Here is a 21,756-nt window from a genome sequence, read left to right as displayed (position 1 = left end):
ATATTATTGAGTTTCTAAACTGCATTTTTTCAATTATAATCTTCAATAATAGCAATACTGTAGTTGGGAACATTTAATTTATTGACTGTATTTCTGAATTTAGTTACGCGGATATAAGCAATCAAAATTAATCAAGCCGATAACGTACCTCGGCTATGTATTTTGAATGTGAATTGTACTTGGTTAAGGTGGCGCTGGAGCCTATGTGAACCATTTTATTTCGGATGTTGTTCATCGTCCAAATAACTTTTTATCACAGACCAAAGTGCTACCCATTCACCGCTGTCAACGTGGATACTTCTGCTGCAAAGTGTCAACATGTGCTGCAAACATAATACGTATAAATCTTTGAACTCTAATGCTTGGTGCCACTACCTTAAGTGCTAACTTAAACCTAGTTTCGCGTGTTTACTTTCCGTACACTGAAGCCGCATCTCGTGTAAAACAATGTCTCAGCACCACGGCGCTGGAAAGCTCATAATCTGCACTGCCGGTATATTTGTTTGCTATTTTTACTTTGCCATTCTTCAGGAAAAATTGACTCGGGGTCAATATGTCGACGGAGACAATACGGAGAAATTCACGTATATGTTCGCATTGGTTTTCGCGCAGTGTGCCGTTAATTGTATATTTGCCAAGTTGTTGCTTGTGACTGTGATGAAACAGGAAGAGGATACAACAAAGAATCTGTATTATGCTACATCTGCGCTTACATACCTGTTGGCCATGGTTTCTAGCAATATGGCCTTGCAATTCGTTAATTATCCAACACAGGTGGTGGCCAAGGCTGCAAAACCCATTCCCATTATGATTATGGGATCCCTTATCGGTGGAAAAGTAATTATTGCTTTCTTCGAATTTAGTTGAAATTGGCACGCTAATTTGTGCAAACTAAGTAATGTAAATTGAATTCTTTCAGGTTTATTCGTTTAAAAAATATTGCTTTGTAACGCTCATCGTTACAGGAGTAGTTATCTTTATGTACAAGGATAACGTTCCTTTAAAAACTATCGAAGGAGAGGGCTTTGGTAAAATTTTGCTGGTGCTCTCCTTGATGATGGACAGTCTGACTAGTACGATACAAGAAAAAATGCGAGGAGAGCATAAGACTAAATCCGGTCACATGATGTTCAATATGAATATGTGGTCTGTTTTCTTCAGTGGAGTTGTCGTTTTATTTTCCGGCGAATTGTTCAACTTTCTCAAGTTCTTACAACGACATCCAGCAGCGTTACATCATATTATAACCCTATCAATATGCGGAGCATTAGGACAATACTTTATATTTTTGACTGTTTCTGAATTTGGACCGCTGACTTGTTCAGTGGCCACGACCACTAGAAAATGTTTCACCGTAATAGCGTCGGTGATATTCTTCGGTAATTCATTATTACCTCGTCAATGGCTCGCTACATTTTTTGTATTTTTAGGATTATTTTTAGACAGCTTTTATGGTAAAACAAAATTGTAAAGCGAAGCATGACTAAGTAAACCTTGTGCAATTTTTTTAAACTATATTTTTTACATATATAATCGTAAGAAGGACTCCAGTATCAAGCTGTCAGCAAATCTCCTTTACATTACAACTTGTATTCTCTTGATCGCAGTTAATGTATACTCCATTAAATGACAGACATTTTAAGTACCATAGATTATAAGTTCATTATGGAAAATGTAGAACACTGCGTTGAATAATTACTTTTTGTAATCTCTACATAGCTTCAAACGTAATTTCAAGTTTAATAATTAAATCTATCAAATAGTGTTCTCATATTTTGATAAATCTACTTTTTCGCAGGGGATTATTTATTCCTTTGATAATATTTTGACACTATCAGAAAAATAATTTTTTTCTTATCCTCATAAAATACATGTTTTTAAAAGGCACCATATTTTATTGCTTAAATTAACCCAAACTATCAAAGATGTGCTATTAAGCGTAATTAATTTATGTTTTATGAATCATAATGAATAATGATTCAAGTATAAAGAATAGGACAAAGTGAAATGAGTTAGAAAATTAATTTTATATTTGTTCTAAAGGAGAAAATTTGTATTTTTTAACAATATCACTGTACAAAATATATTTATCTACTAATCCATTTACAATGTTCAGTATTTCCTAGTGAAGATGTATAAAAAAAAATTATAATCTTACATAGAATACATTGTAAATAAAATTTCTTTATTTCTTGAATGTATTTTTCCTTTTAATAGCAAAATTTGATATTACCTTTTTTATAAATAAATTAGATACTTGACTATATGTTAAATAGTCTGACAACTCGATTAATAAATCAGTTTATTATTAATTTATCTTACTAGCTGTTTTAAAAGATAATAGAAATATAAAACTGAAAATTAGCACATTTATATTTGGATTGTTCTGAAGAAGAAAAAATATATTTTTTTTTATTTCATAACAATAACTTATTTTGCCCCATTAAAATATTTTCAATTATCTTTGAGATACTTAGTAAATGGAAAACGCTTCATGTGTTTCATGCACATATTGTTTGTAAAAAATAATTAAAAAAACTTGAAAGATAAAACAAAATTAACTTATTTTATTTATTATCCCATCACAACATTCATTCTGCTATTAACGCTTGACTTATAGATCTTGCTATAGAAATTCAAACAACCATTATAAAATAAAGATATTTGCTTATAAAGATAATGATAATAATAATAATGTACATTATAAACAATTTTAATAAAATTACGTATTTATTCATCTATCTTATGTCAAAAAGTTAAAGGGAAATTTTTCAAGAATAACAACAATTGCGCTTAAATGAACTTGATCAAAAATAGGTTAAACAAATTTAATAAAAAATAAAACTGAACATCCAATGATATTTTATCATTTTTATTATTTTAAACATATATTGGTAAATATACGGGCATTAACAATTTAATACAAAATTTACGAAATTTTATTTAAACTTCCATTTTTTTTATTATATTGGACAATGCTGAGTATTGTGATGCTATTTAATTTAATTTATGATAATATGTAACTTTAGTGTTATTGGTTATAGTTTTTTTTTTTTTTTTTTTTTTTTTTTTTTTTTTTAATAATTTTATCAACGAAATTAATTATATTAATCATAAAAGCAAATAAATCAATTATACTTTCAGTTATGTATAATAAAATTAATCACTTTAATGTTTTAATTTCTAAATTTATAAATTTTTGGAAATTTCATATTTTATTTAATCTATTTAGATTGGAAAATATTATATATTATTTTATTAATCGGATATATTAAATTAGAAAAGACCCGTTATAAGACATACGTTTTTTATTTTATATTCACGATATTGTAGCAAAGATTATTTTTCTTAATATATTATGGTTGTAAAATAATTTTCCAACAAAGTTGCATTACTTACATTAAATAACTTGCTATTGAATAATATTATTATAAAATTTAATTTAATTTTACTAATTTAACTATTATATTATTTATTAACCGCTCATTTTCTGTTCAATAAAACGTAATTTTGTGTACTTGTAATCATTGCTGAATGATGTGTCAATCATCGAAATGATTTACTAATTACTAAATTAATATATATTATACAGTACTTTGTCAACATATATTGTCAACATATATAAAAAGTATTACGAATATAATAATTCCAAAAAGTAAATAAGTACATAATATAGATTATTTGACATTATGATTATCAAAATCTTGTAAAGTTCAGTTGTAATGTTATCAGTCATTATCAAAGATTTTTAAATTGCTATTTAAAAATACTGAGAAATAAATAAACTAAAATTTTAACTTACAATTATTAATAATTAACTATCTATTTATCGAATAAAATTATTTCTATTTCTATTGAAAAATCATATGTAATTATCGTATACAAAATTTTAAAATAGAAATTTTTGAAAATATTCAACTAATTTGTTTTTCAATTTGTTTATACATACTTTATAATATATATATATATATATATATATATAGACATTTATTATAGTTTGAATAAGAATTTATACTTCTATTATATATTTAATAAATATTATATATCTACATACTGTAAAAAATTTTATCTCCTCGTTAATACGACGATTACACGATATAAAAACTTTTCAAAAACAAAAGATGTGCGGGAGAAAAGAAGTTGGACTAATTGTGCTTAACTAGTTGTTTAAGAAACAAGCACTTACCAGATAAAAAATAAAAGGGATAAAGCAGTGAAGAAAGATACAAGAAGAAAACTGGGAGAGAGAGAGAGAGAGAGAGAGCGCACAGGAGACGGTAAAAAAAGAACAAAGAAAGTATTTAGGAAGATGTATCTTTAAAATAAATATCATAAGTATATAAATATATATATATATATATATATATATATATATATATATGTGTGTGTGTGTGTGTGTGTGTGTGTGTGCGTATAAACGCATGCATATAAATATTCAATTGCATTAGCGTTTACGATGATACATTACAAAGAAAGCCAATAAAGGAAAAATGATCATTAAAACTTATTTTTCTTTTATATCTTATCAAAAAGTATAAAAGACGTATCATGAACAATAAAATCATTACATCAAATATATGAAAAATATATAAAACTGCAAATAGTTAAAAATTTATCATATAATAAATTTGTTTCTGATTTTTAAATTAGTAAGTATAATATGTATAATATATATATATATATATATATATGTGTGTGTGTGTGTGTGTGTGTGTGTGTGCGTATAAACGCATGCATATAAATATTCAATTGCATTAGCGTTTACGATGATACATTACAAAGAAAGCCAATAAAGGAAAAATGATCATTAAAACTTATTTTTCTTTTATATCTTATCAAAAAGTATAAAAGACGTATCATGAACAATAAAATCATTACATCAAATATATGAAAAATATATAAAACTGCAAATAGTTAAAAATTTATCATATAATAAATTTGTTTCTGATTTTTAAATTAGTAAGTAAAATATGTATAATATATATATATATATATATATATGTGTGTATGTGTGTGTGTATATATATGTATATAAAATGTCATAGTTAAAGATGTTCACAAGTAAGCGTTTACTAAAAAATGTTCACCAATTGTTTTACTCTAATTATGAGAAAATAATTAATATTTTTCTGTAATTATCAAGACTTCCAATTTTTCAAATACCAAACGAGTTTAAACTGTTGATATTGAGTTTACAACAAATATAAAATGTATTTTTTTGCTTATTAACGATTTATTACTTAAAAATGAAATATCATTTTTCAATAATGAACTAACTATCCAATTATGCATTTATTAGATTTTAGTTTATTTTCAACATCTATAATTGTAATCAATAATATAAATTTTTGTATTTAATGGTTAATATAGTATTTTATTGTTGTACTTAATTAATACAAAGTGATTGGCTAATAACATACATTAATCTAATATATACAGAAATATGTATATATAATTTTAATGCTCGACAATAGTCGATTTAACGAATAGAAAATTAATTAAATATTTGAAAAAAAGAATTTAATATCTTTTATTTTTTTATTATACTTACGCAGCGTATTTCATATATACAATCTTAGGTATTAAATGCAAGCCAATTTTTACAAATTAATTTATTTTTTTTTTAATTTATTAGCAATATATAAATTTAGTAATAAAAAATGCACTTCAATAAAATATACATATTTTCTGAAAAATTATAAGCCATTGCAAATACATTTTATTAATAATAGTTTATTAATAATAATTAATTTCTTTTATGCTCATACACTTATGATGATTTACAATTACTTTTTTTTAAATTTATATGTTTCAAATTTGTATAAATATTCATAATGTATGTAAATAATTACAATTTAATGGTAGATTTTATTTCAATAAGAAGTTAAATCTAATCATAAAAATCAATGTTCATGTACAATTCAGTAAAAATTTTAATTAATTTGACGCATAATTTGTAATTAATTAAATTTATTAATATATATTACAGGTTCATTTTCATTTTTTCTTCTAAAGATGATTTTATATTATATAGCAGTTTCATATCTCCAATATGTTTTATTAAATTATATTCGAATTACAATTAAAAATTTTATTTACAAATAATTATCATAACAAATAGTATGAATATGAAGTATATTAGATAAAAAAAGTTACTCTCGTTTAAAATTTTAACGAAAATTATGAAAATTGTATTATAAATAATTTCAGTGCTTACTTAGTACTATCTTTATTATGTGTTATATATATAATTTTTTTAATTATTAATTGTAACTGATAATTATATTATGAATGTTATTATATAAAACTTTTCAGAATAAAATTAACTTAAATCTTCTTGGAATTATTTAATTTTTCAACCATATTACTAAAAGTTCTTAAAAATCCTGTTTTTCTTGGTGATTGATATTTTTTGTAGAAAGATATTTCCGAAACAATTTGGTTTAAGAATCCTAATTTTTTGAATTTTAAAAGATAAACGAATAAATACCTTTTATAAATCACTTATTTTATTTATCCACATTGGAGAATTTCTAAAAAATGTGTAATTGCTGTTTTGTAGTTTTTTCCAAAACTAGGCGAATACATCTTTTTAACATAAATGTATATATAATTTTTTTCCATAATATCAGTATGTAACAAAGTTTGATTGAATTAATAAATAGAAACAAAATTGGAAAAAAAGTAATTATTTGATCTTGAATAGCTCTTGACCTAAATAACAATAACGTATATATATGTGTGTATGTGTGTATGTGTGTGTGTGTGTGCCAATGTGTGTGTGTGCGTGTGTGTGCGTGCGTATGTGTGCGTGCGCGCGCGTGTGTGTGTGTAACTTTTTTACTTCATTTGATCGTAATTTACAATTTGAAATTTACAATCTACGTCAGTACAAGAATTTTGTATATATTAATCTAACAGTACATTAGAAAATATTTAATGAGTAGATTTTTCTATTTGAGTAAAGTTGTATTACCTAAATTTCATAGAAAATGAAATAATTATTAATCTACCACTAAGATTTTCTTCCATTTCTGCTTTAATTTACTACACGCATTTATAACGAATATTTTGTCGACAGACTACAAATTTTCAATTGTATTTATTATTATGTACATTAATGCCAGATGTTTACGCACTGTTCCGGTAAGCAAATTTACAATTACAGAATATTTTTTTATGAATAGAATTATACAATCATGTATTAATTACTTAAAATTCTATAAATTTATTTATTAAAGTACTCTTACAATTGTTCAATGAACTTAAACTCTATTTTTTCACCTTTGGCTTGACCTCAATTTCCCATACATGTAACAAAGATGAAGTAAATAGCTTCTTTGGTTGTGAAAATAATTAGTCTATGCTGGAAAGTCACATCACGCACATTCAAAACTGAATGACAATCGCATTTAATTTATGCTATATTATTTTATTCAAACATTTTCAGAAACTGCAGGTCATTAATACGATACAATAATAAACCAATTTGAAATTTGTAATAAGTCAATAATCCTGAATTCAACGTCAATTAAAAAATGGAAAAAATTCTTATTGTAATATTCCATTTTTCATTAAAATAATAAAAAGATATCAGTAATAAAATCAGTATCCCATATTTTTCATATTTCGATATAAAAATAACTATTATTATGTGTTCTATTTGAAAATTGAAGATTTTTTTTGAAAAATTTGTATATATAATTTATAGGTCAAGTTATCACAATCGAAAGAAGTATTAATTGTTTCATATTAATAATATCAATTTTATGATAAGCTGAAATATTACATTATCATAATATTAATATCGTTAATTTTATTATGAATATTATTTTAAAAAGATTGAAAAATTTCAATTTATTATATTTTCATGTCATTATTGAATGGTAGGAAGAAATTGAATAATGTCGATTACTTAAATATCAATACTTTTTATCGATTATAATTAACAATAAAAATATATTTATTATTAATGTGCGATTAATGATCAATAAGAATCGGTATTATTTGTATAAATATAATGCCATTAATAATTGAATATGGATGATTTGGTGCCAATGATCCAAGAAATTTATGTATAAAACCATTTAATTATCAATGAGTTCTAATAATCTAAGCATTTGTATCGACTACAGATCGGCAAAGATCCACTATCGTATATAATAAATATTGTTTTATTTTATAGTTGAAAAATTCGTGATATCAAGAGGACATTATCAAAATTACGATCGATGCTTCAGTTAATTTAATCTTCGTAATAAGGCACAGTAATTACAGTAGTTGGAAGTAGCTGCAAAGGCATATTAAACAAAACAAACCCTTCCAAAAAGCTTACCACACTTGAAAAATAAATACATTAATTTTCATTTCAAATGGCCGTTGGTGCGAAGAGGAAACAACATGCAATACATAGTACTATCAATGCTTGATTTAATTATTTTTTTATGGTAAATAATAAGAACGTTTGACTATATCATTTCATCATGGAAAACATTGTGAAAGCAATTAATGACGAATATTCCCGAGCCTATGCTAGCGACAGATTCCAGGATCCGACATTCCGCAGTGCTCGTAATTATCGGCCTATCCAGTCTGAGACCGAATGTCCCCGAAAATGAAAATCTGGTCACGAGGTATCGCATCATCCTCGTGTCATTGGCATCGTGTAACAAAAAGGAAACGCACGCGGCGCAGCCTTCGCGAAGACATCCACTTCCATTAGCTTATCTACTACCGTTTTCCCCGAGTCGCCGCATCCCGATAACGAAAATCCAGTGCCCGCGAGGTTGGGACAGGCAATCACGGTAGGCCAGACACGAGAACGAGACAGACAGTCATCGAGGAGATTAGAAGCGACGGTAGTAGGGGAAATCGAGAATCAGGTACGAGAGATCCGAGCGAGACTTTGGAAAGGGGTAGAGTTGGCTTAGTCGCACTCTGGACATATCGGGAACAGCTTCGCCAGCCGAGGCTTTCTTCATTCATTTCTCAGTGCGTCAGGCCCATGTGCTGACGAGCCGATGGGTCCGTGTCGACGCGCCTCCTTCGGGAAGCCGATCGCGGTGACCTCGCTGACCCTCGTCCTTCTCGCCCTTGTCCTTTTCACCGAGGCTCTGCAGGCGCACACCTTGGACCTTCGGAACGGTGAGACCTTGATTTTCATTACGAACCTGCCACTGCTCTCGGCCTATGCTAAATGCCAATGTTGCCTGCTTACCAGCTGTATAACCAAGACGATTTTTCTAAAACATTTTGAGAAGTCGCGAGGGAACAATGGACTATTAATATTGATTTTTCATTTTCACCGATACTGTGCTTGCGGCAATTTTTCTTTACGATACTTTGTCACTCACAGTCGCACTCCCAGTTTTGTCGTTTTATTTATTTCTTTGCATTTATTACGAATTAAAAGCTACACTTTATGCTTATTTTAAATCTTCATTTTCAAAAGAGCATTCATTTTTTCTATGACGAAAAGTAATGTTAAAATTTTATAAAATCTTCGTCTCCCGTGTGAACTCAATCTCGATAAACTTTGATTCAACTCTATAACGTCTTATACAGTTTAACTACATTTCCGTCATGATCTATTTAATTTATTATAATCTACTTAAGGAATTATTTATACAAATATATTTTGCTACTTTATTTCACTATCCTTCTTTTTTATAATTCTAACGATAAAAATTGAATTTTACCATTCGATAATTAATACAATTCAAAGCATAAATATAATAAATGGAGTGTATATATAAAATTATATATTACATGCATATACAATAAATAATAATAGTTATTTAATTGAAAATCCTCTTTAAAAATAAATTTTATCTTACTTACACTCTTCAAAATTCAAAATTTCAGTTATATTAAATATTTGTCATTTTAAGCCATGAACGATAAATTTTCATTTATATAATAAATATTGTAAAATGATAAAATAAAATAATTGAAAGTTACTTATGCGAGAGAAAAAGTTAAATACAGCGCCAACGAAAATATTAGAAAATAAAGTCAAGTATTTGTTAAAAGTATTATTAAAACTATTGATTATTTCTTTATATTTATAATCTGTAAAGAGAAATAAATACAATACAAATTTTTTGTACAATATAAACAAAATCAATATATTTGATATTTACAATTTTAATTAATACATTTTCTATGTACAAAAACTTATATATGTTATATATTCGATAAATATATTATTTACCACAAAAAGTAAAAATGAAAATACAATAAATAAATAAATTTTATTAATAACATATTTTAATAAGCCTTAATATTAACATTATAGTATTCATTTGCATTCTATCCAAGATCAATCATTTTTCTCTCTATTGCATTTTAATGCAATCATAATAAAATATTAATTTGATAAGAAGCATTTAAAATATTTACATAATGCATAAGATATAAAACCAAATAAATACTATTTTTTAATTTTGCAGGTAACTTAGTATTTATCACTGTACTTCATTAAAATGGATTTATAAATTTTTTCATAAATAATAATTTCATATAAATACACTATGTATATTTATTTTTATATATTTATTATATATGTATATATTTAAGAGATATTATTTTTTAATAGAATTTTATTTGTGACAGAGTCAATATCTATTACTAGTTGCGACATATATGAGTATTGCAGAAATACAATAAAATTCTATTGCATGAGCTATAATAAAAAATCGTTAACTAAATAAACATTTGGTGTTGAGTGAGAAACTGTTATTACTAAATTATTTTATCAATCTCCACAGTGAAAGATTATTATAAGTTAATTATGTATAGATTAGTAGATTTTTAGATTATATTCAATATGAAAGACATCTATATCAATGAAAAATAAATTTTATCGGAATACAGAATTAATAAAAAATAATAGATTTTAGCATTATATGGGTATTTTAATATTTTAATTTCTTACATTTCATAATTAAAATTAAAAAATCGTACAATTAATAAGAAAAGAAATGAGAAAGAATCGTACAAAGTAATAAATTGTTAATATTATTAAAAATTTATGATATTCCCTGTTAACAATAAATGTTTTTCAAAAATTCGTAATTTATTTCTTATTAAATATATGGAATGAACAATATTTTTATTCCTTAAACTGAAAATTATACAAATTTTTGGGCAATATTAATGTAATAATTGCTCAGTGTTTTATTTATTTGCTAATTGAATGATTGTAAATGCATAACCAATAAAATATTATTTAAAAAAACACGATATTAAAAAAAAAAATAATATACATTTAATAATAATAATTGATATGCTTCGTATGAACAAAAGATTTACTCTAAAATTTATGATTTAGTTCTCAAAGATAAATGACTACAAATACAAATTAATAATAAATTGTAACATAGTTGTTGTTAAAAATACTGCTAATATTGTTATTTTGTGTTAGTCTGGATAAATTTTAGTAACCATAGTATCTTTGGCATAATTTTGTAAAAATTTGACAAAGCCATAATTTTACAATGATAGATACTAAATACAAATTCAGTAATTAAATAAATTTAAATCACAGTAAAGCAATAATATGCGAAAAGAAATAGACAAAATTGAATATTGAAAACAATGTATATCATATATATGTATATTTTAAAAGATTTATTATTAACTTTTTGATTATATGGTATTATAAATAAATGCTACAAAGTGAAAAACTATTAATAAATTTTTCATTATTATTAATGAAACATAGAAAATATATCAACTGTTTTAATCGACATCTTTAATATAATAATAATAATAATAATAATAATAATAATAATAATAATAATAATAATAATTTTATGTAAAATAGATTAAAATAAAATATAGAACATATCTTCAAAAGTATTATAAATTTAAATATTTTCGAATATATAAAAAATATATAAAAATTTTAAATATACAATATGCTCACAGTATTTTTAACGATAGTTCTAAAATAGAAAAAGTAGTGGATGATTTGTAAACATTTGTTTCAATAAATTTTGGTAATACATTTCATGCCAATTGTTATAATAATCGCTTCACATTAAACTGCTTTACATTGAAAATAAATCTTTCTTTACAAACATATGTACAAAATTATTTAATTTATTTTGAAATAAATATACGACTAATGATATGTTTATTTATGAAGTGATATTAATAATAAGATATTAAATATATTGAAATTATGATAATTCAAGAGAGAAACATAGTTTTTCAAATACGTCTTTCCTGTTATACAATTAATTTTCACTAAGAAATGAAAAATAATAATTTCATGATGTAAGTAAATAAATATATATTTGTTAAAGACTGCAACCTCTCAAAACCTAAATTATTTTGAAGGAAAATTATTCGGAGTTATTAATTCAATTGCTTAATAATTAAATGTAATAAATAACAATATCAAACTGTATTCCTTATTTTATAATAAATTATGCAATGTCACTTTCGACATATAGTTTTGTATTTAAATTTCTTATAACTCTTTATTATTATTTTAATTAATACTAATATTACCATTAATATGATTTCTGCATACTAAAATAATGTTCAAAAATTGAATTCTATATGCATTCAAATGTATATTGAAGACCGAATCTTATTATTCATGTAATAAGTAATACTCTTAGCACACATCGTAGATTAACTAACAAATATATTGTTTAAGGAAACATGCTCTTAATGCATGCTTCACATTATGTTTTACAACATTTTATTTGAAACTACTTTTAATCATACACTTAAAACACTTTTAAAACAATTATTATATTAAAACACTTATTGTACATTATCATCAATATAACGTAGTTTAATTTTAAAATAATTTTACGTAAGAAGATACATTTAAATAAAAAAGTGACATTAATCAAGTTTAAGCATAATATGTTAATATGATGCTTCTTTACGACTGTTTAATGTACAATAAACAAAGTTATAGTTTTAATAAAGTAGCCGTTATTTATTAGTTATACTTGTGAAAATTGATTATCGATACTAATTCACAATAATATTGATAAGATACGTTCTATTTAACAGTTTTAACTAAATAAGTTTAATATACAATAATATTTTAAAGCATAATGTACCACTTTGACATTATTCAGAGAATATCCAATACATATCATATTTAAAAAGAAAATGAAGAATTGGATAAATTTAATCACACATTCAATTTTATTTAGTAGAAGTGCAAACTTTCGCATTATATATTCTGTAAGCTTATTCTGTCACCGAACAGCTTGTATTAAGATTTTGTAGGATTTTTAATTTAACTAAAAATTTCTATATCGCTAAAACGTAAATGGATATTTACTTTTATTTATTTATTTATTTTTTTGTAATTGTTTCTAGTTAAGAATGTACTGTTTAATTACATTTCTACAACCATAAATACAATATAATTAATGTAGACTTTTGAGTAAAGTATTAAAAAAAAGTTATATATATATATATATATATATCCATAAAAAATTTACATTCGTATATTCGAAAAATATTTTAAAAGTAAATATCTACGTAGCATTCTTGATAATAAAATGAATTAATTCACTGCACAATCTTAATATTGAGTTTCATATCGCATATCTGTAACTTCCTAAAAGCATTGATAAATTCTATATTTATTTTAAATAACTCTCGATACTCAGGCAAAGTTTGTTTTTGTTAATAATTTTTGCATTTCGTATTATTCTCTAACAATTACCTCGCGTGCACACTATGATTATTTATTTAACGTACATTATCTGCATCTGTCTGCACTAGAATCACATTTCATAAAGAAGAACAAGAGCAATACCGAGTGGTTATTGAATTCATCGTCGCCGATTGTGCAGAACTGCTCGCCGCACTCGGTCGAGGAGTTTCCCGACGATCTCTTCAGTAAGGAGCAGCTGAGACGAGGTGCCGTCCTCCTCCACATATTCTGCGGCCTCTACAGTTTCCTATTGACAGCCTACGTCTGCAACGATTACCTCCTACCGTCGCTCGACTGCATTTGCGCCGACCTAAGGATAAGCGCTGATGTCGCTGGGGCGACATTCCTCGCGACCGCGAGCTGCTTCCCCGAGCTCTTCGTTAACGTCGTCGGGACATTTCTAACCGAGTCGGACCTGGGCGTCGGGACGGTCGTCGGTGGGGCCGTCTTCAACACTTTTGCCACGCCGGCCGTCGGTGCTCTGTTTGCTGCTAAGGTTCGTCTTATGGTGCTTTAGTACTTTGCCGGGATAGCTAACAATTCTCCCAGGTTTTCTAGCATTAACGTATGCTACGGCTCGATTGTTACGATCTCGAAAACTACGACGAGCACACTGGGATTGCCGCTCTAATCAATGAGATTTCAATCTCAAGGCATTAAAGAACGATGATGAAAATTTTTATTTTGTTGCGTTTGTTTATGCGCGGTAGTTTATGCCAGATTTAATGATATGAGCCTGAGGTATGGGCAGGGCATACCGAGGCATTTATTCGAAACTTTTGGGCACATTAATTATCTATGTATCTATGATATTTATTCTTTTCACAAAAGTTTGATGAAAGGAGTATTACAAATAATTAATTCAATGAAATAATTATAAATATCATTAACCTTATTTTATGAATTTATCAGTTAAATTTATCTTTTAAATCTACCTATCCGATACATCTCTATCATAAATATACCTTGAAAAGAAAAATATTGCTCGGCTTTGTTTTTAAAATGAACAAAGCTTCTTCTTTCTTTAAATGAAATACATTAAAGTTGATTAGGTAACTTCGAATGTGTGTACATGTATTCTTTAAGTAAAATGACTCATATTTGATAAAACAAATGCATATAAATATGTTTCTAGAGGAATGTATTACAATGTATACTAATCGGCATATTGCTTAACTGCTATTGAATAAGATTACTTATTATACTTATTAGTTATGATACTAATGCGTTTTATCCGAAAGAAAAGAAAAATTCTAAGTATTACTCGAAAATATAGTAGTAGCTGTACATAAATGCATTTGTCGAATAGAATTTATTAATCCGAAAAGTTATTTCAATATTTCGAAATTTATTTTAAAATTTTCAAATTCTTTTACAATTGAAGCATTTATTTATATATATATGTCACATTATTTAATGTAAATATTCATATAAGTTTTAACGAAATGCATGCTATTTTAATAATTTATTGATAAAAATATCGTTTATTGAAAACTATTTAAGTCAGAATAAGTTGTACGTAACTAACATTTTTGAACGAATGACTTATTCTTCACATGTAATTCTTAACATGAATTCCATTAGTACAAATACAAAAAGCTTCTAATACATTTTATTTAATTAAATTTCAGAATATTATTATGCTGGATAGTATAGTATAACTAACCGCTATGCCATTATAAATTACTATACTAATTATATTACTTTATGAATCACTCAGAAAAATTTCAAATGGAACTTTTAAATTTGACTTAAAAGGATACATTAAATATGCTTGTCGATGCATATTATTACAATTTATCTATAAATTTTATCAGGATGAGAACATATTTTTTATAAAATGATGTAGTCATTTATCATAAAATGGATTTTATTTAATATTAAGTTTTATTGATAAATACAGTTGTGAATAAATACGGTTATAAACAAATGAAAATCGGAACAAAGTATTTCTTATCTGGAATATTTTGCAACGTTATTTTGTTGAAAGAGTATACGAATATTGTATTTAAGAGGCTTATATCAACGAGATATTTTACCATCTATATAACAATAATATATATATATATATATATATATAATTGTCTGTCTGTCTCTGTCTGTTTCATAGCGAATGCATTAATAGTGTTTTAAATTTTATATAGTTGAAGTAATAGAATTTGTAAGGTAAATAAATTTTTTTATTTCACCCTTCGTATCTTTTTTGCTTATATAATATTTAAATATATTAAAATACTTGGAAAGTCTTTTTATAAGCAAAAATTCACTTTAATTATTTATTTCATTTATATCATATTTTTGATAGTTTCATTTATTAAATACGTACAATCAATATGGCATAGCCACATTCGCCCACACGCAAATGTTTTATAAATTTTCATGAACTTACTTTTATTTATGTGAGAATAATTTATCTATCTACCAATGTTATATAATAAAGTATTACTTTACAAGTATACAAAATATATTAAAAATATATGCGTGAAGCATACGTCGTCAATATATATAATAGATTATAAACAATTTGAATTTTTTTGATTTTTAAATTTGTAATACATATAATTTGCTTTTACTTAAATATACATTATAATAATTCGGATAATAAATAAATAAATGTAGCCTAAATTTCTTTACATAGTGTACGTTTTTTATTCTTTAAAACAAAACAAAAGAATATTGATAATAACAATTAGTATTAATATAAATTTATTTATTTTAGGGTATACAACTACAATGGTACATTCTGTCGCGAGATTGTGTAATTTATTCATTTTCTGTCGGAGTACTCGTAATCGTCATGTGGGATGGATTGATTACTTGGTACGAATCGGCGATTTTACTATTCCTCTTCGCCAGCTACTTAACTCTTCTTTTTGTTAATGATAGCGTAATGCGAATATTTAGAAAAATATTTTCATCCGTTCAAACTAAAACGACAAACGTCGATATTAAATCAGGTCAGTAGTAAATCAAAGGCTTCATTAATCATTGAAAATTCTATTTCTTATATCTCAATGTTATTAATATTAATTTTAATTGACGGACCTTTTAATTTCCCAGAATCAATAAAGCATGAAAATTATACAATGCCATTTGGTACGTATAAGCCGTATTTTCATGGAGAATTGGTTACGGAGTACAGAAACAGTATAAGTAAAATAAAGGCACAGTCTAAGCAAGAATCTGGAGTCAATCACGTGCCAACTTTCGAAGTTTACAAAGAACCAGGTAATGTAATAAATTATATCGATTATAATATATATTGAAAATATTTTTTACAAATATCAAAATCTTGCTGAAAACGAGAAGAGAGGGCGTATCAAGTGTGACGTATGACTGCCCATTCATTGTCTTAATTTCAAATTTCATTTTAATAAAAACAAAAACTCGCATACTAATAATATACACTCATATTACTTTATATTACCCAATGAAAGCAAACTCAAAGCTTATTATTAATTATATTTCTTTATGATAAATACCTTAGATACGATATTTATGTGGCCTGTTGCCAGCAACTTATATGAAAAATGTTGGTTCCTCTTCACGTGGCCTCTTAAGTTTCTCCTTTTTGCCACGATACCGGACAGCCGATACAAACGTCTGCGTAAAATTTATCCTCTAACGTTCATAATGTGCGTCATCTGGATCGCCATATCGTCCTATCTGGTCTCATGGATGACAACAATAGTGGGCGATACGATTGGCATTCCCGATTCCGTGATGGGTATTACGTTTTTATCAGCGGGTGGCAATTTACCCGAAATGGTATCGATAGTCATACTATCGAGACAAGGTTAGTGTTTTCATCTATTTATCAGCGGCAATAAGCATAGAATTTATTTCTAATGCGAAGGCGATTGTGGAAGGTCTCTGCCAAACGATCGCTAAGTGATATAATCAAACGCGCGATGGATGCACGATAAGATTATAAGAGATCGTTGATTCATGATTTACATCGCTAACTCAACCCGCAACTTCGACTCGAATCATTTATTTGATAAGATCGATCGATCATAATATATTGTGTGAATGTTTAACTGGCTTATTGCCACGAAGAATGCACGTTATAACATACTTCGATTTAGTTTTTAATTACTACTTTTGCTTATATGTATGTTATTTATATCCAAGATATGTATCTTAAGTTTGTCCGCGCGTGTGTATTCCATTTTATAACCAAATTCACAAAATTCTTCACTATTGCCTGATAGACAGATTCTATTATTACATTTCTAAAGTTAAATTCCTAGGACGTATGAATGAGTCTCATTTACATATTCAAACGAATTAATTGATCTCGTATAATAACATAACGTGTGTATAAAAAAAAAAAAATCAACCCGTACAGCAAATACAAATTTGTGGAAATGGGATTTGATAAATGTTTATACATGATTCCAATTAGTATATATACATTTTGTATTTATAATATTTTTATATATATTTTTTTTTCTTGCAAAGATATTATAAATACTGCATGTTTTATGAAAAATAATATGAACTTTATTTGCAAATTTTATGAATAAATTATTTCAAATTCATTGAAAATTATAAATTTGTTTTTTTTTTTTTACTAGTGATTGAAAAGAGTACTGAATTCAATTGAGAAATTCAATTGACAAATTCATTATAAATATATTTTACAATTATAATATATATATAATAATAATAATAATAATAATAATAATAATAATAATAATAATAAGTATCTATTTTTCTATATTTATATGGTAATAAATTAACACGTAGTTTTTCTAAAATGATTTATGAAGAGATAAAAAATATTAATAATATGGATCTAGTTTGAATAATAATTTTAATATAAACTTGTTTACATATTTAGAATTTTTTTAGATGTTTTCAAATTATAGTTCTTGTACTAATTTACCTTTTTCATTATAACAAAAACATAAAAATTTTTATATTATATGTAATTCAATAAATTTCTCTTATCTTTTGTATACTATAATTCAACATGAAATATAATAACGTTTAATGTATAACGAATTTATAACAAAAATAGAAAACAATAAACTTCGTCTATTTCTTATTCCATCTACTTTAAAACTATGGAATTTACAGAAATTTATTCTTAATTTCAGTATATGAAAATTTACATTCGCATTTTAAAAGCAACAAATTCTTTATTTTGACGGTACTTTTCTACTCTTTACATTAATATTTTAATCTGGAAGAACTTGATAAAAAATGCGTATTGTAAATTACAGAACTATATATTACTATTATGAATGTTTTTACTAAGGCAAATACAAATATATTTTGTGTACAAATGAATTCTTTCAAACTCGTCATTGTTTGAAAACATTTTAATCTTATACAAGGCTTTGGCCATCTAAAATCAATACATACTTTGACAGTAGAATTTAGCTTTTGAACAAAAATTCATAACTTCATAATAGAAAAATTACAAATTATGGATATACATATCTTATATAAGATTATTATTTTAAAAGTTGATAAAGTATAGTTGATGGTTTGCAAACGGTATAAATAAATAAAAAAAAAACCAATAACTGGAGTTAATGTCAATACGCGAGATGGTAAGTAAAACATTAAAAGTATAAGAAAAAAAGTTTATGTAAGCGTGTACAATCTCAATTTTAATGATAGACAAACTTGTATATAACAATGTATTGTTTTACATTAATTTAAAAAACTTTTATAATTACCGAAATTTTGCTCTGACTTTCGACACCATTTCATTCAAGAAAATGACATTATAAATCTCTTTTAAATACAGATTTTCTTGATATATTTATTGTTTACTCAAAAATTCAATCTCTCGTCAACATAGCAAATTTTATGATAGTGTTGGATACTTCTAATCTCTCAAATATTCAGATAAAGTGTTATTTCAATTTTTATCAGTAAATTTCGGTAAAGAAATGACTTTGAGATTTAGGCGGTTTATAAGTCATGAACGATTTAGATAAAATCTCAAAATAACCGCACACAAGTTTAAATGTCATTGTCTTGAGAAAGGAAAAGTTATATAATATACTTGTTTAACAAAACCATTAAATCACACACTATTCTCAACGAAAATTACATATGCCCCTTAATAATTTTATGAAGTAGTTGCATTGCAATTATACAATAATCACTTTTTGCATCAATATTAAACAGATGTAATTTTATTTAAACATTAGGTCATGGAGATATGGCTATGAGCAACATTTTGGGATCAAATACCCTGGATATTCTTCTCTGTCTGAGTCTACCATGGGCTATTAAGTCCTTAATGACTGGTAGAGGTGTTTCTATTGTCTCTGGCACCCTGGTCTACAGCAATCTATCGATCATCTTTTGTGTCATTGGCTTTTACGTCGTCACGGCTCTATCCGGTTTTATTTTGAATAAGAGAGTTGGCATCGTTTGTCTTCTCATGTACACACTTTTCCTCATCGTCGCCATACTCATGGAACTCAACGTATTCTTCTTTGTCAACTTACCCATGTGCTGATCGACTGCTCGTGCCATACAAATGTAATATAAAGAGAATTCAAGAACGTATCGACGAGTGGTTGATACATCATCCGCTAACTGATTAGTGCCCAATTTTGGTAATTAATAAGAATATTACCAATTATATACATAATCGCACGGTATACTTAATAATTAAATACAAATCCAATAAATGTGAATCCAATGAAATATGAGGATAGTGAGAAAAAATTATATATGGTAGTAAGGAAATATTCTTTAAAACAAAAACAAAAAAAGAAAGAAAAAGCAAACAAAACAAAAAAAAAAAACAAAAAAAGTGCGAAACCTTGCATCCAAATATAGAAAGTAAAAAACACTTATCAACGATATCAAAATAAGTGTTAAATTAAGGCGCATCAATGATTAGAAGTTAAGAAATATTTCTGCATATATTCATGACTTTTTTTTATCATTTCTTCAAATGTAATTTATATTTACATATTAAATATTCAATTTTTACGTTTATTAATATAGAATATTTTTTCAATTAGTAATTAATGTCGATAATAAAGTCCATTATAATAAATAAATAATTTATAACATTTATGGATTATTATCTTAGCGCAGTTGTAACTTTCGATTCTCTTATATAAAATTTGTATCATCTAAGAATCACTATTTTCAATTAAACCATAAAATTGTAATCGATTACTTATAGCAAGGAATATCAGAATATATTTCAACGACTGAACAGCTTTTAGAAGTAATGAGTTGACAAAGTCTTAAGTTTAAATAAAATTATAAATGTCTAGTAAATACAAATGATTCACACTTATCAGTAAAAATTTAGGTTTGTTTTGTCTGTTGCGATTTAATATTTCTTTTAAGTATAGACATTCATTTCTTTTTTTATTGTTCTATTTTTCTTTAACTTCGGCATTAAAAAACTTTTAAAATAAGTTTATGATACGAACTTCCAATTGAAAAATCTTTTTAATTAAACTCGATAATGAATATTAATAAATTGCGATAAACATCAATATCTATTTGTATATAATCGTGATACCTTAATGCCTACTATTTTCATACTAAATAAATTTAAAGGCAAAGTTAATAATTTTAGTATAATTGTAAAATTAAAATCTATTACCATTAAAACAAAAAGAAAATGAAAAAGAAAAAGAAAAAAAAAAGTAATCTTTGACTCTCGACATAACATATTATGTGATATTTCCTTATTATTGTATAATAGATAATATAACAATGAAAATATTGTACTAACCAAAGTAATACGTTACATACATCTGTACGTAAAAAGTTGCTAAACTCTATACGAAGTATAAATATATTTATAGTATTGAAGTTTAGTTAATAATAACTGCCAATCAATATGTGCAAATATTATTTCCAAATATATAATATATAATCGAGGTAATCATTTCGGAGCCGAATACTTTATCTGACCGTAAAAATAACACTTTTCATTATAAAATGTTCAATCTGTTAAAATGTTATTGCCGAGCGTTTTTAAAATAAAATCTTATAATTTCACGAGTTGCTGCATATAAGTAAACTAAAAGAGAAAAATATTTTTATATAGACAACTAGTA

General features: G+C 25.6%; 2 protein-coding genes across 2 annotated transcripts; both read left to right on the top strand.

Moving 5' to 3' along the window:
- Positions 1 to 183: 183 nt before the first annotated feature.
- Positions 184 to 1,746, top strand: meigo (Solute carrier family 35 member B1 homolog meigo). Its single transcript, XM_011501317.1, has 2 exons — positions 184 to 837; positions 920 to 1,746. Exons 1-2 carry the CDS (start codon positions 448 to 450, stop codon positions 1,469 to 1,471), a joined length of 942 nt encoding a protein of 313 aa, XP_011499619.1. The 5' UTR covers positions 184 to 447; the 3' UTR covers positions 1,472 to 1,746.
- Positions 1,747 to 5,051: 3,305 nt separating this feature from the next.
- Positions 5,052 to 20,452, top strand: LOC105363682 (sodium/potassium/calcium exchanger 4). Its single transcript, XM_011501433.1, has 6 exons — positions 5,052 to 5,061; positions 13,765 to 14,192; positions 16,416 to 16,653; positions 16,757 to 16,924; positions 17,184 to 17,492; positions 19,870 to 20,452. Exons 1-6 carry the CDS (start codon positions 5,052 to 5,054, stop codon positions 20,181 to 20,183), a joined length of 1,467 nt encoding a protein of 488 aa, XP_011499735.1. The 3' UTR covers positions 20,184 to 20,452.
- Positions 20,453 to 21,756: the final 1,304 nt, after the last annotated feature.

The sequence above is a fragment of the Ceratosolen solmsi genome, unplaced genomic scaffold (genome assembly GCF_000503995.2).
Source record: "Ceratosolen solmsi marchali unplaced genomic scaffold, CerSol_1.0 scaffold3, whole genome shotgun sequence".
NCBI lineage: Eukaryota > Metazoa > Arthropoda > Insecta > Hymenoptera > Agaonidae > Ceratosolen > Ceratosolen solmsi.
The sequence above is the reverse complement of the archived record's forward strand: the minus strand, read 5'-3'. Positions and strand labels throughout refer to the sequence as shown.

What these genes read in the sequence shown, in the direction of transcription:
- meigo (XM_011501317.1), top strand. Translation starts at nt 448, where the DNA reads ATGTCTCAGCACCACGGCGCTGGAAAGCTCATAATCTGCACTGCCGGT. An exon ending in GATCCCTTATCGGTGGAAAA is followed by an intron (nt 838 to 919) that starts GTAATTATTGCT and finishes GAATTCTTTCAG; the next exon opens with GTTTATTCGTTTAAAAAATA.
- LOC105363682 (XM_011501433.1), top strand. An exon ending in CGAAGTTTACAAAGAACCAG is followed by an intron (nt 16,925 to 17,183) that starts GTAATGTAATAA and finishes TAAATACCTTAG; the next exon opens with ATACGATATTTATGTGGCCT. An exon ending in AGTCATACTATCGAGACAAG is followed by an intron (nt 17,493 to 19,869) that starts GTTAGTGTTTTC and finishes TTTAAACATTAG; the next exon opens with GTCATGGAGATATGGCTATG.